At 49.0% G+C, this 16,617-nt stretch overlaps 1 protein-coding gene across 3 annotated transcripts in view; it reads right to left on the bottom strand.

Moving 5' to 3' along the window:
• Positions 1-2,693: 2,693 nt before the first annotated feature.
• Positions 2,694-16,617, bottom strand: part of CA12 (carbonic anhydrase 12) — a 59,592-nt gene continuing 45,668 nt past the window's right edge. For 2 of the 3 annotated variants that reach the window (XM_064361385.1, XM_064361387.1), the window contains exons 9-11: positions 6,520-6,552; positions 5,567-5,651; positions 2,694-4,811 (exon numbers count right to left, since the gene is read on the bottom strand). In XM_064361385.1, coding sequence (XP_064217455.1) covers positions 4,739-4,811; positions 5,567-5,651; positions 6,520-6,552 — 191 coding nt within the window. In that variant the 3' untranslated portion in view covers positions 2,694-4,738. The remainder of the gene's footprint in view (positions 4,812-5,566; positions 5,652-6,519; positions 6,553-16,617) is intronic. The other variant, XM_064361386.1, reaches the window with a different exon arrangement.

The following is a 16,617-nucleotide window of genomic DNA, read 5'->3' on the forward strand; positions in this document are numbered from 1 at the left end:
GGCCTCACACCTTTCCCCCTCACATCCCGTGACAGTCCACAAGCCCAAAGACCACAAGCGGGGCAGTCTTCGGTGTGGTTGGCAGCCCTGCTGGAATGGACTGGCAGGTGGTGCATGCGCCCCAGAGGCCCCAGAGGCCCCAGTTCCTCCTGGAAGCGAGGCGGGAACTGCTCCAGACACCCAGAAGAAAGGCCGCATGGCGACGGGAGGGGCGGGCAGAGCCGGCGACTCAGTGATTAGGCTTCAATCGTGCGCTCCTGTGTGTGTGTGTGTGTAGGGCAAGGAGAGGGGTACCAGGGTCCTGCAGTTCACCAGGCGCCCACGTGCCTGCCACCCGAGCGCCATTCACTCCCGCCCGTGGGGACCTGGGGCACGGCCGCGCCCCCTGCGGCGAGGCGAGGAGGTGGGGAGAGCAGGAGCGGAGTCCAAGATGTTATCATTTTGGCTTGATTTTCCTCATGCCCTCCTCTATTTCTCCCTGGCTCCACCCCCCAGGCTTTCTTCCTGGGCTGATTTCTGTGGGGAGATCCGTAGGCAGAACCCTCCCAAGTCTCTGAAAGGCGGATTCGCTGTCCCAGTCTGCTCAGGGCGGGGATCTTGAGCGCTTGGAATATGTCTCAACTGAGAAACGCTATTTTTATTTTAGTAAGTTTACATCTAAAAGCTGAACATTGATTCCATTATTTGGAAAACAACTTTTAAGCGTGTTTGGAGCAACCTGGATATTGGCATCTGCTTTTAAACTGTAAATTTTATGAAATCGAAATAACAACTAAAATCTACACGGAAAATCTAGCATCTGAACTGAGTGTGCTGTCAGTGTAAAACACACAGCAGATTTCAAAGATTTACTGCAGAAAAAACACATTATAATACTGGTTACATGTGGAAATGATAGTATTTTAGATCTTTTGGATTATCTAAAATTAAATTAATGTCACTGGTTTCTTTTACCTTTTTCTAGTGTGACTACCAGAAAGTTTAAATTTCCTATGTGTCCCATGTTATATTTTATTACATTTCCCTTGGCCCCTGTGCTCTAGATAGTGAGTTAGCTGGATTTAGATGAGATAATGGTCAACCTAAAGGAGGACCTGAGTTCCCTCTGCTGACCTATGCCTCTCACCGCTAGGCCTCTCTGATCATCCACCCAGTGGGCGTGGAATTCAGGGGATGAGCAAGGCCATGGAGGGAGAAGAGAGATGCTCACTGCCTGCTCCAGGAAGTGCTCTCCCAAGTGGGGCGGGAGCAAGTCTGAGGAGTGAGTGCTTGTGGGAACTCTGGCTTCCCAGCTGTCTTCATGCCTGTGCATGGCCATGACACCTGGCAGGACGCCAGAGGGAGAGAGCCGAAGTACCCTGCATTCTAGCAGAAAACAGACCATCAGAAATGGAGGGTCTTCCATGTTTTGATTCCAAAGCTGGGCCAGGCGCTGTCACCTACTGAAGCCAAAGTACCCTTGAACAGTTCACCTCTCTGTCTTAGGGTGATTATAGTGACAGCTGGATGCTTTTCTAAGTAACTCAAGCAATGATGGTGCCTATTTATAACCTTTACTGGACTGCCTCTTTTCACCAATCAGAATGTGAAATCTGGATTTAGACAAAAGATTATACGGAGGGGTGATAGTATGTTTTGCAACAAGAATTCAAAATAAGGTAACGAGCAGCCAATAGGGGCTGCCCACCTACTAGGTTTAATACTCTCAGGAGTAAAGAGACATAGGGCCTGTTCCCTGTGAAACACCCCCTTAGTTGGGAACATCCCCCTCTTTTCCATCCATCTGTTCAAGTCTGAGCTATTGTTCAAGGTGCAGCTCTGATCCCACCTCCTCCAGGGTCTTTCTTTGATTCCTCTAGGCTTCCCAGCACCACTAAGCAGTGTGGTGACCTGCAGCCGCACGTACCATAGGCCTTCTAGGAAAGGGATTGAGTCCATCAGTGTATTTTCCTTTGGAGCCACGTTCTAAGATGTGGATGCAAGTGACATTATTATTTATTCTGATGAGTTACCTATCCCCATAGCAGGGAGCTACAGAGTGCTTTGCAAATAGCAATGCTTTAATTTTACCTCCAAAAAAAATCAGTCTGATGTGAAAAACATTTTATTTATAATTTCTTGTATTTCTAGTGTGTATCTTCATTGTAATCATTCTTAGAATAAATACAGAAGTGCTAAACAGACCATTATCGCAGTGGCCTATGGGCTGAGGCGCAGGAACTGAGGGGTGCTGCAGACAGACCCCAGTGCTTCTCAAGGGCTGGCCAGGAGACCTTCAGAGAGGCTAGTGAAGAGGAGAGGCATGTAGGGTGAACTTGAAATGTGATTAACAGAGTCGATGCAACACACCCTAGAAACGGATACAGGGTTTTTTTTTTTTTGCTGTTTTTTTTTAAACTATTTTACAGATGATACTAAAACAGAACAAAGAAATTCAAGATCCCACGTGAGTGAGAATCCAGGGCCTTCCCCACGGCCCTGGCCCCAGCCTGTGCCTTGTTTTTGCTATTTCCACCTGGGCATCCACCACACAGCAGAGTTAGTAAAGCGTATGTGCGCAGCCACTGAGCCTCACACGGTACCGGCGTCCTTCAGGGGCAACTGGTGTAATGGAATGAGTGCGGATCTGAAGAAAGAGTGCCCAGTTCCAAAGCTGGACCCGCAGGAATCCTGTGGGGATTTGCAAAGACATTGATGGTGTTGGTTCCTGGAGCATCTTTCTGCCTCTCTGGCTTTGTCTGGTCTCAGCCTCGGAGCTGCAAGCCAGGGCTGTGCTGAGCAAGAAGCGGGAGGAGGCACGCCGCTGTCTCCTGCCTGCCAGGAAGTTTCCCTTTTCATGAACAGCCCTTGTCCGAGGTACAATGGTCTCTCTGTTCTCTCACGAAACTCATCCACAAAAAATAAGAGTCTTTGACAGACAGTCCCACTGCTCTGAAGCCCTTTATGTTCATTTCTGATTGACAATTTTGGATGAAGGCCAAGAGGTCATCTAATTCATGTTGCTTGGTCATGAGAGTTGTCGTTGTCATCTGATGAGGCATGAGGCATGCTCATGGCAAGGCCGGGATGCCACCCCAGGCTTCAAGGCTGTTAGAGGTCTTGAGTGCACACACACACAAACACACAGAGAGACACACACATACACGTCGGAGCCCCCATTAGGTCATTAGTAACTTTGTTTAGCAAACAGGCTCCATCAGGCTTGCCATCATTAAGAAAAGTTGTGATAATACAGAAGAGAGACTTCTTAGGGTCAGAGGGAGGAGTAGGAAAACAGGTATTATTTAAAAAGCTATGCTTCAAGAGGACATTTCATGCTGTCAAAATGAGATTGTGAATCAGAAAGCTCTCAAGGAGCTGCAAGCTGCTGTCAACTAGGGGTCGGTTCCTTCTCAGTCATGGCACTGCCTCACCTCCACCAGGCTCTCACCTGTGGGAGGAAAATGGAGGAGTTGTGCCTCTCTGTCTGTGATTCGGGGAGAAGAATATGTAGTATCTTAGTAGCGTTCCATTATTACTGGCCCCTAAATGCCATGATAATGCCAGCCCCCTGCACGGATAAACTCCTGCTTTTGTAGCTTGAAATATATTTTAAATAAACCATGCTTTGACATCCTCAGAGAGAGAGAGAGAGGAGTAGATAAGCCCCCATTCCACATTGGCAGTAGGGATCCTGCAGAAGTGGCTGAAATAAAATTTGACCAAAAGAGACGAAGTTCTGCCGTCATGTTGCTTCTGCCTATTTCCTCCAGATTCAAAGGCAGGTCAGGTCATCTCGGAACTCGGTCTCCTCCAGGACACAGCAACAACACATTTTCAAGGAACAGCCTCGTTATTTATAAAATCTGTAGAGTACAACACATAACTGCCTCACTAGCAGGAGGTTGGGTTTGGTTCTTCTGTCCTTACGATATGGCTTGATAAACAGAAGGGGATTCCAGTTCTGATTCCAAAGTGAGACTCTCCCAGATCATCCGTGTCTTCTTCTTATCTCTCTCCCTGCAGCTCCCAGATCATCACACATTCTTCTTATCTCTCTCCCTGCAGCTCTCTCTCCCTTCTCCTCCCCACCAAGAAATGGAACTTGAACCTGCCTTTCCCTGAGGTCTGTGCAGTGTCTGTGATCCGAAGGACAGGACTGTGAAAGTGTCCCTAATATATCACAACATATATCTCGTGTTCTTTTTCTCTCTACAACTTGATCCTTCCTGTCCCCATTCATCCCGGAGTTGTAAGATGCAGATTACAGGTTTTGTCATAGCAGAAGGAAATCAGAGGGAGATGCCCCATCTCCTGAGGAAAGAAGTTGAGCTTCCCAAGCAAAACCTAAGCAGAGAGTGCACATTCTTGTCCGAAAGCTTGGAGAAGCAGCAGAATTTCCAGGACACTTGAAAGTATGTTCTGGCAAAGCCCTAGATGAATTATTTTCCAACCATTAATGGCCCACCAGCATGTGATCCCAGAATTCAGACCACTTAACGATCTCACACAGATACAGCAAGCAGCTTAGAGTTCCTGCTGCTTGGTCTGAGAGCACATCCCATCCATGGAACGGATGACTCTGGGGTTGCCATAGTCCCAAGATAAAGGGGCACCCAGCAGAGGATCCCTGAGGCCTGGCATGTTTGCAGATTGAGCTGCAGAGAACACTTTGAGGTGTTGCTAGTGTCCAGAGAGCCAAAGTGTGTAGGGTCCAAAGCAAAGTCCTTCCTGGATGTGCCTGGGAGCTCCGGGGACCTCAAGCGTGGGCCTCGGTCTCCTCCTTGGTGGCCGGCTTGTAAATGACTCCCCTGTTGCCACCTTTTTTGTTACTGGAACAAAAAGAACACACAAGTCTTGTTAGTCAGAGAGGAGAGAGAGCAAGCCAAAGCCTGACTCAGGTATGGAATGAGGCCGTTTGTAGAAGTTGGATTCCTCTCTTTTCTTGGGAAGGAATGTCACCAAATAAAGCTTTAACCAAAACAGAACTTGTTCATTTTCCAGCTGTTCTCTTTCACACCTACCAATACTACACTTCTATTTTGAAAGAGGTCTCGTGATCACCCCCGACTTCAAACCTCTGATTCCATAACAGGGTTCCCAGCGACCTTTTTATTTTTCATACCCTCAAAATAAATTAGGTTTTAGGAAAAGCCAAATGTGACAATAAAAACATGGCAAAGGGCATTAAGAGTTAATGTCAATGAGAAATCGGGTTTTCCTTCACCTTTCTTTTTGGATTCATAGAAGAAAAACCACATGTAAAGATCTTGATAAGAAGGCAGCCTTGCTGCTTACGTTTAGGCACGAGCCCCAAGTCAAGAGACTCCGCCAAGGCTGCGGCAATAGCAGCCGGCAAGGCACGCACACTTCCAAATCTGAGCACAGTGACCCTTGAATGACCGGGGTCACACGTGCGTCTCATGCCAAGAAGGCCGGGGCACAAGTGCTTTGGGGGCAGCACTCCTAGGGTCGCTGTTGGTCCAGGTGACTGCGACTCTTCATTCCACAAAGCTGCCTTCCCAGGCAGACCAACCATCATGGACACATAGCTGCCCATTCCCATTTTGAACCCAAACCAGCTCACCTCTTCCTTCTGAAAAGCCAAATGGACACCACCAGCACAATGCAGATGCCAAGAACGCCGGCCAGGGCCAGCGAGAGGATGACGCCTGGTGAAGAGGTAGAGGGCACACATTACACTCCTGCCTTCCCCTTCATCTTAGCCCACGGCCCCCAGGTGTGAAATCACAGCCCAGCTACGTAATCATCCACAGAAAGGAACAATTTCCCCAGCCCTGTTCTCAGATTCTGGTCTTTGGCTTATTGGGACTGGCTGGAATATTTTGAGGGGGCCATTTGCAAATTCTAGTTTTCCAGCAGAGGCTCTCAAACTTGCACAAGGGCCATCTGAAGAGCTTGTTTGAAATGTAGGGTTTTTTTTACCCCTCAACCCCCAGAGATTCAAATTCAATCTGTTTGGTGTGGGGCCCAGGAATCTGCATTTTACCAAATACTTCCAGCTGATGCTGATGCACATGGTCCAAGAACCGCACTTCAATAAGCCCCAGGCTTCACAAATAAGAACTTTGCCTGGTCTTTGCCTGCTGGATTTAAGGTCAATTGGCTGTCTCTATCAGTTTTGCTCCCAAGTTCCATTGCGCAGTCCTAAGCAGTCCCAGATGACCAGTAGTCCATTGCCAAGGTCATACGGCCTGTCAGCTGACCTCCACACTGGGCTCTGGCATGTTTTCAGCAACAGCCTCCCACCATGACCAAAAGAAGGTCTTAGATAGGTTCTGTGAATACACACATGCTATAGAGTGATTAGATCTTTCATTAGAGGAACATTTGATTGGCAGTTCATCTTTGAATCAGAGAGTGACTTGAGGGTAAGACCCATAGCAAGGAGAGGGCCAGAAGCCAGAGCAATAGCACAGAGAAGCAGAGAGGATGGGCTGGATCACAGGCCCAGATCACACCAAGAGTCACAGTGATCACCCAGCTGCAGCATGCACGGCCGGCTGCCCAGCCACATACCCAGACTCAGTCCTGCGGCGGGACAGACTTGCACTTAACAGGGGAGAGGAAAAGACTGGAGGTTACTCTAGAGTCAAACCATGCTGGATTTGAGCATCCTGTTGAGAGACGCTCTACGTTTTGTCCGGTTGGCAGTACGGGTCTTAGGCAGACAGACCTCTAGGGGTGTTCACCCTCAGCTCAAGGACTGCCTGATGGAGTAGAGGAAATTGCCCATCTAGGGAATTCATACTGCAATCCCTCCTTCCGATGCTCCTTTATCACAGCAGTCTCCTGGCTAGGGAAAGACTTCAGGTTTTTTTTTGTTTGTTTTATTGCAGACAGAGTCTTGCTCTGTCACACAAGCTGGAGTGTAGTGTTGGCTCACTGCAACCTCCACCTCCTGGGTTCAAGCAATTCTCTTGCCTCAGCCTCTGAGTAGCTGGGATTGCAGGCATGTACCATCACACTTGGCTAATTTTTATACTTTTAGTAGAGATGGGGTTTTGCCATGTTGGCCAGGCTGGTTTCGAACTCTTGACCTCAAGTGATCCACCTACCTCAGCCTCTCAAAGTACAGGGATTACAGGTGTGAGCCACCACGCCCAGCTAAGACTTCAGTTTCTATTACAACGTGGCCAAGGAGGAAAGGTGGAGAAAGGTATGGATCAAAGTCTGCTTGGGCAGGCCACTGTCCACGTCCTTGGTACCTGTCTCTCTTCCAAAGCAAGGGACCCACCACCAGACTTCTCCCCCAGCCCATCCAGCTTGTCATCACGGTTTGGTTCTATTTTTGCTTTGTCCCTCCTGGACAAACTCCTTGACCATACACCAGCCTCACTTCTTTGCTCTTTGGAACCAGAAGATTATGGCTTCAACCAGCAAGTTACTGTTGGGAATAAATAAGGTGAATGAGAAGTCCTCAGTGGTACTGAACCTGTGCCCAGCTACCTAAGGCGAAATCTCACAGTTGGCCTACTAGGCCCCTCCTGGGGGAGAATCACATGTGAATGCATCGTCTTGAGTGAGCAGAGGAGCCAATCACGAAGTCTCCCCTAGAAACCCCTAGCCTGTTTCTTCCGAGGTTCCCACAACCATTCCCCATTCTCCTAATCAGGTCCTCTGTCTAAAGAAAGTGGAGATTTACACATACCCTTCTGTCTGGTGGTTTTCTAATCTCAATGGAAACTTCTAGCATGTGTGTGTGTGTTGGAGGAAGAAGGGGTATTTGTTCCAACTCACACTGGGAACCATAGTTATACAGATGGTGGCCACCCAGCCTGACACAGAAGATCCTGTGCCCATAGAGCCCACAGTGGTGGCTGAGGCCCTGGGAGAGCCCTGGTCAAGTGTAAGATGCCAGCACAGGGCTAAGGACTCTCCCTTGGGGCCCCTGACACCCTGGGGAACCAGATCTGAGGCTGCAGGGCGAGGTTTTGCTCACCCTCACCCTTCTCCTGTCCTATGGCTTGAGTATGACTGATTCCTGAGGAGCTATCAGCTGTGTGCTTTTCCTACTGCCTTTTTCTATAATCTCATATTGAACCTGCAAAGCCTCCCCGGTCCAAGGCTGGGCCTGGGGGTTCCTGATCTGGCTTCCCAGGTGGCACCAGGCTGCTGTGAGGGTTAGCAGAGCAGGCAGTGAGAAGAGCTGTCCCCAAGGACAGGGGGCCTATTCTCCCTGCTCTGCTGGCCACCACCAGCAGCTCATGACCTCCCAAGTGGCAGAGAGTGGCTCCGCTGGCCAGACTCCCTGGCCCAGGCCTCTTTGTGTAACCTGAACACAAGGACCAGCCTGTGGCTTGGGGAGGTGCTCAGATCATGAGTCTCCACCTGGGGGGAGCTTCAAGCGTTTGTACAGCACAGGCTCTGTTTCCTGCAGGGCCTGTGGCCTCTGCACAGTGTAATTTGGCATTAGGGCTGGTTGTTTCTTTTTTAAACGTAACCAGAGACCACGGTTCTTGGCATCTTAAAAAAACAAACATAATAAACCTAGCCATGGTTTCTCTTCCAAACCCTTTGATGAAATGCACTCTCGTTCTGTGTTCCTGAAGCTCCAGATGCTTGTGGGGCCAAACCATTCTCGCCAGCTGAAGACTATTACCAGGAAGCCTCACCACCTGGCTAAGCCATCCAGGCTGTACGGTTTCTAAGGCTGTCTCTTTCACAGTCACCTCAAACATCTTGAGAGCCACATAGGCCCCAGACCACTGAGCAGCCAGCCCGGTCTGTGGCTGGCGGAGGTGCCCTTCATGCCTGGTCTTGGGGAGCCGAGCAAAGTCTATGTATGGACAGCAAGGCCCCCAGGCTGGGGGTTTTCTCAGGGCACATGCCCTACCTGGTAGCTTCTCTGGAGAGAGTCTGGCTTCCTCTTGTTATGATGCAGACCTCCTGTTAAAGGCTCTGTAAGCAGTAGCATAGTTTAACCCAGTGCTCTAACCCAGGCTCTTTGCTCCTCGATGACCACTTGTCAAGGCCTAAATGAACTCTCCTTGGAAACAATTAAATGAGACCAAACAGCCATGCAGACAAGGAAAAGCCCCAGAGACTGGGACAGATGCTTTTCAGCCAAGACTTTGATACAGCAAAGTCGAAGCAGCTTGACTGAGCAAGCATCATAAGCTGCTAAGGAATAGGAATGCTGGCAAGGGTGTCGCCTAACAGTTCCACCACCTCGGGAAGCCCAGGGCAGGAAGGTGTCGTTGGAACACCGTCCCTGCCAACTGAGACAGCACCAGCCATCGTGGAGGTGTGGCTTCTTTGCAGAAATGCACTTGAGTTCCACTGGAGGCAGATGCCAAAGCATCTGTTTTCTGATGGGAGAGAGAAAGTCAGCGAGACTTTCAGGGTACAGGGAGAATTGTCAGGGCAACCAGAGAACTAGAGGCTGAGGGAGAAGCCAGAGCCTGTTTCCCAGCAGAGCCTCAGGTGGGTGAGAACCCGGCCTCTAGGATGCTGTAGAGAACGGGCATCAAAGATGGTGCAGGGACGGGCAGAGCCAGAGAAATTCACTTTCAGGTTAAAGAAAGAAATGGTTTATTTCTGAGTAGGAAAGAAGGCAGGCAGTTCCCGTGGAAGAACAATGGGACAGACAATAGAAATAGAGACAGGCTGGGTCACAGAGGTGGCCCACGAGAGGCATTCCAGAGAAGTGAGGACCCGACAGAAGGAGCTCCTGGGCTGACTGGTAAGAGGGTGGGCACCACGTGGATGTGGGAGATCAGGCGAGCAGAGAGATGGCAGTGTGACACACGCAAGGAGACCACACGGATACACAAGCACTCGATGGGCACACGCCTCGCCCAGGAAGGTACAGGTACATGGAGAAGGTTGGTGAGCGGCTTGCCACAGGGCGTTGCTACCTGTTCTGGTGGGCCCAGGAGCTGTGTCTTCCACTGGCATCTTGCTGGACTGAGGGATGCTGGTTAAGGGCTTTTGAGGTCTTCTGAAGCCTCAAGCGTAAACACAGCAAAGGCCAGCGGGAGGAAGAAGCACCTCACTTTCACATCTCGAGGTTCCTGAAACAACAGTCTGGTATTTTCTCACTCTATTTACAATTCTGTTTGACGGTGGACTATCACCCTTTTCAAGTATTACTGTAAGTATGGACTGTTGACACAGATGGCATGTTACGTAGTGACAACATACAACATATCCTTAGCTGTCTCCAGCCTCATAAAAGAGGTCAGAAGAGTTTAGATTTACCAGGGGTTTGATAGTTTAAATACACAAAATCGGTTTCAGGAAGGTTAAAAACTCCCATGATTACACTTAATAAAAATCATGGAGTCAAGAAACGGCAATGCCGATGCTGTCTTATGATGCTTTGCTAAGACAGGCAAGGAAGAAGCCCTCGCCATACAGCGTAGCCGTCTTTAGAGGACATATTTAACTAGGGATTTTTCCTCATGAACACTATGCAGCCCAAAAAAGACACAATTTCTACCAAAAAATCTGCCAATAACGTATCACCAGATTACATGGGAGAACTGGTTTTATACAACCGTGATGGGACTGAGGGCTTTGCCTGTAGACTGCATGAATGCAGGCCCTGCAGACAGCCACGTTGCTCTAGAGGGCTCAATCCCAGAGCCTTGGGGGCAGTTACAATGCTGGCACTGGGTGCTTGGCACTCTAAGCTGCCTTCGCTGTGCCTGCTGAAGGAATGGGTGGTGGGACGGGGGCTTTTAGTCCCTATCAAGCCAGAGCCACAGAAGGCACAACAGCATCTCTAGGCAACTTCCTCCCAGACCTTCCAAACTGACAGCTAAGTTCTGATCTTTAATTTTTCCTAAACAAATGGGTCGATTTTTAACACTGTTAGCAAAGGGAGAGCAAAGAAAAATAAGGCAATAAAACTAAAAGGTGACAACTGGTTAGGCTTATGTGTAAATCATTCTGCAGAGAAGACACTGGAAAGGGGACGGAACGGGAGGTGGGTCAGGGACGTTCTTTCAACAGGCTGATACTGAGCAGCAGGCAGAATGCCCGGCATAAAAATGTGTCAGACATCAGTCATCGCTGGCCTGAACCAACTTGCAGTGTGTGTATCATATATACATATTGTTCTTTTTCTGGTTGCCTTTGCTGTATGGTAATAATGACTCTATGGTGTGTCTAGTAACATAACAGAGACGGAGAAGTGGTTCTGGCTGTGCTGAGTGAGATTAAGCCACCTGCAGGGGAATGGAGAGGACTTCCAGAAGGACCTGATGAGAATTGGGTCTTGGAAGAATTTTCCAGATGGAGGAGGGAGGGGACATCTCAGACATCAAGTGTGTGTACTTGAAAGCATCTGCCCTACAGTTTTGGGGGCTGGGGTCAAGAGGGCAGGGATAGGGCTGTGGGGAGATGACGTGGAAGGATCAGCTGGGCCCCCGTCACCAAGGGCGGGTCCAGCCTTCTGCCCGGCCCCTTTTCCCACTGTCTTTCCTGAACGTAGTCCATTCTGTGCCACCGGCTGTGTTTAGGAGCAAGATAACACCCACCATGGGGTTTTCTGTCTCTCATAGCGTGTAACTCGGCTGTGCTCAGGAGACATGTGGTGTGTTAAAGGGACGAGCACCTCACTTCTTAGCACCTCGGACCAAAGCTCCTGACTGTTCAGCCCCTGACCCAGGCCAGTAATTGAAGGTGATACCCATGCTGGCTAATCATTTGGATCTTTTGGGAGAATTGATGCTATTCTTTCAGCCAATAGCTTTTATTTATAAATACAAACTTTAAGAAATACAAGGTCAATAACCACAACACATGCATTCCAGCCTCAAAAAATGAGATAATTAGCCATCTTAGCCATGTACTATTGCGCTCTCTCTCTTTTTAAGGTTTTATGAAACTGCCCAGGTCTAGGCTTAAGCAGATCCTAATTGCACGACTCTATAGATTTGCCCTCGTGGTTGGCCGCCTGGCACTCTCGTCTGAGTGTGCCTCAGCTGGCCCTGTGGGTGACATGCAGTTGCTCAGAGCAAGCCCACTAATGATGTGATCATAGAAACTTCTTGGTTTCCTTTTGTTCCTTAAGTCTCCGTGGCCCTGACATGTTGGACACGTGTTGGCATGTCAGTCTGATGGGCTCTTGCTTTATTACCCAGCATCTGGGCCCAGTGTTGGTGCCACTGGCTAGGAGGAGGTGAACTAAAGGAACCAAGAACCAGGCCAAAGCCCTAAGCCTGGGCCCCTGTGATGTCCAGCTGCCTCTATCTTTCCTCTTTCCCACTAAGAGCACCAGACTTCTTCAGAAATCTGAACTGGCCCCAGGACATGTCCTCTCCCAGGGGCCCACCTTGAGGACAATGAGACTTGCTTTCTCCTTCAGCTCAAATCTTCCATCTGCCACTTGGAAGAAGTATTTTTTTTTGGAGATGGAGTCTCACTCTGTCACCCAGGCTGGAGTGCAGTGGCATGATCTTGGCTCATGGCAACCTCCACCTTCCGGGTTCAAGCGATTCTCCTGCCTCGGCCTCCCCAGCAGATGGGACTACAGGCATGCACCACCACTCCTGGCTAATGTTTTTTTTTTAGTAGAGACAGGGTTTCACCATATTGGCCAAGCTGGTCTCGAACTCCCAACCTCAGGTGATCCACCCTCCTTGGCCCCCCAAAGTGCTGGGATTACAGGCATGAGCCACCACACCTGGCCAATGGAAGAGACATTTTTTAAGAATGGGAAAAGGTACCTGGCATGACTTTCACTTTTCCATAAAGAATGGATGTTTTAACTAAAGGCTACAAGAAACATAACATACAAGAGAGAAAACACTCGTACAAAAGAGAGGGAGAAGAAGAATGAAGGGAGGATTCTGATGAAGTTGCTACTTCAGAGGCATCTGCAGCCCTGATAAGGGATTTGTACACTCCTAAGGGTGCAGAGTTCTCTCTCGTGCCACGTCTCTTGGTCTTACCCAATCATATAAAAAGAATCTATACTTGAATTCTAAAGGAAGATGGGGAACAAGGTTTGTCTTGGATTGGTTTTTTCAGGCCTCGGTAACTTCAACCTTGTTATTTCAGGGGTAACCATCATCACACTGAAATGTTCAGGCCATGAAAGAATGAAGAGCAGGGCATGTGATATAAAACTCTATACTCCCATGACATGAGTGAAAACAGTGAGTTCTGCAGAAACCCTGGGGCAGTGGTTCTCAATCAGGGGAAACCTTGCCCCTCCTCCTGTGCAGAGAGTTGGCCATGTCTGGAAACACTTTTGGCTGTTACAGTTGGTGGGGGGTACAGCTGGCATCTACTGGGTAGAGACAACGATGCTGCCAATTCTTACAGTAGGACAGCCCCTACTGTAAGAATTATCCTGCCCAAATTGTCAATAGTGCCACGGTTGAGAAACTCTGCCCCCAGGTGAAGTTGTAGCTAGACTATAAACCTCTTAAGGACAGAAACCAGGCCCTGTACCCCTTTTCTAAACACAGTAGAGGAAAATAGCAGGGTTAAGTTAAATGATTCAGTCCCAATTGTCCCAACTTGGCTAAACTTCAGATCCTTCCCCAAAGGCCATGCACTTTCTCTCATAGGGAATTTTTGATTTTTTAATTATTTAAGAGACAGGGCCTCACTCTGTCACCCAAGCTGGAGTGCAGTGGTGTGATCAGGGCTTACTGCAGCCTCGAACTCTTGAGCTAATTTGATCCTCCTGCCTTGGCCTCCCAAAGTGCTGGGATTATAAGAATGAGCCACCACACCCGACCATCTTAGACATTTTTTTTTTTTTGAGACGGAGTCTGGCTCTGTCACTAGGCTGGAGTGCAGTGGTGTGAGCTCGGCTCACTGCAACCTCTGTCTCCCAGGCTCAAGTGATTCTCCTGCCTCAGCCTCCTGAGTAGCTGGGACTACAGGTCACGCCCAGCTAATTTTTGTATTTTTAGTAGAGACAGGGTTTCACCATGTTGGGCATGATGGTCTGGATCTCTTGACCTCGTGATCCGCCCACCTCAGCCTCCCAAAGTGCTGGGCTTACACGTGTGAGCCACCACGCCTGGCCCCTAGGTGATTTTTTAAACATTACTTTTCTCCTGGCAGAATTTTCTGACTCTATAGTTCTTGTTAACTTTCAAAGAAAGCCCTGAATAAGCCAGACCCTAATTACAAACATGCCTCAGTGGAAGAGGCTACAAATTGAGTTCAAATTGCTCAAGGTTCACACTGACAGAGTCTCACACCGTAAACCTGAAACAGCATGTTACAGTCTGAGGCCTGATCCAGGCTGGGTGAGAGGGGCCTCGTGAATGCAGGGCCCCTGGACAGATGAGGGTTGGGCCTCCACCCCTTTGGGGCCGCCTCCTCATTGATCCTTGGGAAGCGGCCCCTCTTGCTGCCTGTGCCTTTGGGAAGCGAGAGGGAGGGGGGAATTCTGGCCAAGCTTCTATAATCAGCCTCCAAATGAACAGGTTTGCCTTGGACTGCCACAGATTCTCACTCAGAGGAGAAAGCTGGTTCCAGCCTGGGCTTGTGGAAGCACCAGCTCTGGGCAAGCCACGCAGGAAGAGCAGTGGCAACTCTGCATTTGGGCTTTGATCATGATGTCCTAAGCCAGGGGTTGGTCTGCAGGCTTCTGCTTAGAGGCTCCTCAAACTCCCCCAGCCAGACTGGGAGGATCTACTGAAGCACTTGGCTACAAACCTGCCTGCACCGCTCACACTACAAGCAGCTGCTTAGACCTGAGCCGGTCTAAGAAGATGGCTAATTATTCCCAGTGCCACAGTCCATCGTTACAAATGGGGGTTACTTTTGGATGTCAGAGTCAAGCTCCTGCACGGATTCTTCTGATCCTCTGTAACTGCCCTCAAACACTGTCCCTGCAATGTAAAGTCAGGATTGGCAGTTGTTAGCCTCCACTTCACCATCACAACATATTCACACTGAAAGGATGTTAGATCACCTAATCCAACCTGGCATTTTTTTTTTTTTTTTTTTTTTTTTTTTGAGACGGAGTCTCACTCTATCACCCGGGCTGGAGTACAGTGGCACAATCTTGGCTCACTGCAACCTCCATATCCCAGGTTCAAGTGATTCTCCCGCCTCAGCTTCCCAAGTAGCTGGGACTACCTGGTATTTTGTTGCTGAGGAAACCAAGGCCAAAGAAAGGACATGATTGGTCCACAGCACGCAGCCAGGAGAAAACAAACCCCGGCCTCGAACCTAAGGACAGTATGTACCACCCGCCCTCCCTGGAGGTGCACAGCTGAGCTCAGAGAACACAGCCAGCAATGGAGCCCTGAAATCAAGAGCAGAATTCTACCTGATCTATGTGGGCAAAGTCCCTAATCTCCTGGCAGAGTTTTTATGTTTTTTCCTTTAAGAGTTGAAGTAGTTCCATTTAACCCTTGGATACTACATTCTCCACTTAGAAGAATGAGAAAAGACAGCGCTGTACCCAGAACAGACACACAGGGATAATTCCATGCACTCAGTTCATGTCCTAGAAAAGAAACTGTCAGTCATGATCACATGGATTCTGAATTTTCAGGAAGGCACAGATTCTGTTTTCCAACTGAGAAACTGAGGAAAGAGGGAAATGATCTTAACTAGTGGTACCTGGAGAGGAGAAAACACAACAATTCTCGGGCAGTTCTGCATGAAAAGACAGAGAACGACATAGTCCTGACTGTAAGGATGGGTCAGTTTCTAAAGCTCCCTGGGAAGGGCCTTCAAATACAGTCTCCATGTTTAACTAAGCCTAGGAGGGGAGAGTTATAACCTCATATAATAAGAAAGGAACCCAAAAAGGCCTACCAGGTGAGACAAGGAGAGTGGATTCTCACAAGTGGGTTAATGGGTCATCTTATTATATTATTATTAATTTTGAGACAGAATCTGTTGCCCAGGTCAAAGTGCCGTGGTGCAATCTTGGCTCACTGCAACCTCCGCCTCCTGGGTTCAAGCGATTCTCCTGCCTCAGCCCCCTGAGTAGCTGAGATTACAGGTGCGTGCCACCATGCCAGGCTCATTTTGGTATTTTTAATAGATTTGGGTTTCACCATGTTGGTCAGGCTGGTCTCAAACTCCTGACCTCGTGATCTGCCGACCTCAGCCTCCCAAAGTGCTGGAATTACAGGCATGAATAGGTTATCTTTAAATATGAACACCTAGCCTGGTTTGGTCCACATGTGATGTGGGGGATGAAATGGAACTGCACAGACCTGTCATGAAGATTCCCAAGCTGGGAACCAGTTGAGAATCTATAGTAAGAAAATGAGCTTGAAAATGAACTCAGAGGTCTGAAGGGGGGTGTGGGCCCCAAGACTGCTCCCTCACCCCTTTTCCCTGACACCCAGCTTCCAGCAGTGTTGATATAGGCACCGAGCAAGAAAAAAGGCTCATGTTCTACTGGGGAGTTATTGGTTACAGGTTTAAAAGGGAGAACCGAGCCCTTGTAGCGTTAGGAAGAAACCAAACCATTATGCTTTGTTCAATTCGGAACTCACGTGCTTGTGCTTATGCAAGCTCCAAGGAGGTTAGAAAGGCAGTGCGCCAGGGCGCTTTCTTGTCTAATGGGCCTGTTACGTGAGACCACGAGCTGCTCTAGCCATGGATGTGGGTTATGCCCACTGTTTCACATCTAACGTAGAGGCATTCCCGGTCATTCGGCGGTGGTGCATGAATCAC

The sequence above is a fragment of the Aotus nancymaae genome, unplaced genomic scaffold (assembly GCF_030222135.1).
Source record: "Aotus nancymaae isolate 86718 unplaced genomic scaffold, 86718_ANA_hifiasm-v0.15.2.pri h1tg000041l, whole genome shotgun sequence".
In the NCBI taxonomy this organism is placed as follows: Eukaryota; Metazoa; Chordata; class Mammalia; order Primates; family Aotidae; genus Aotus; species Aotus nancymaae.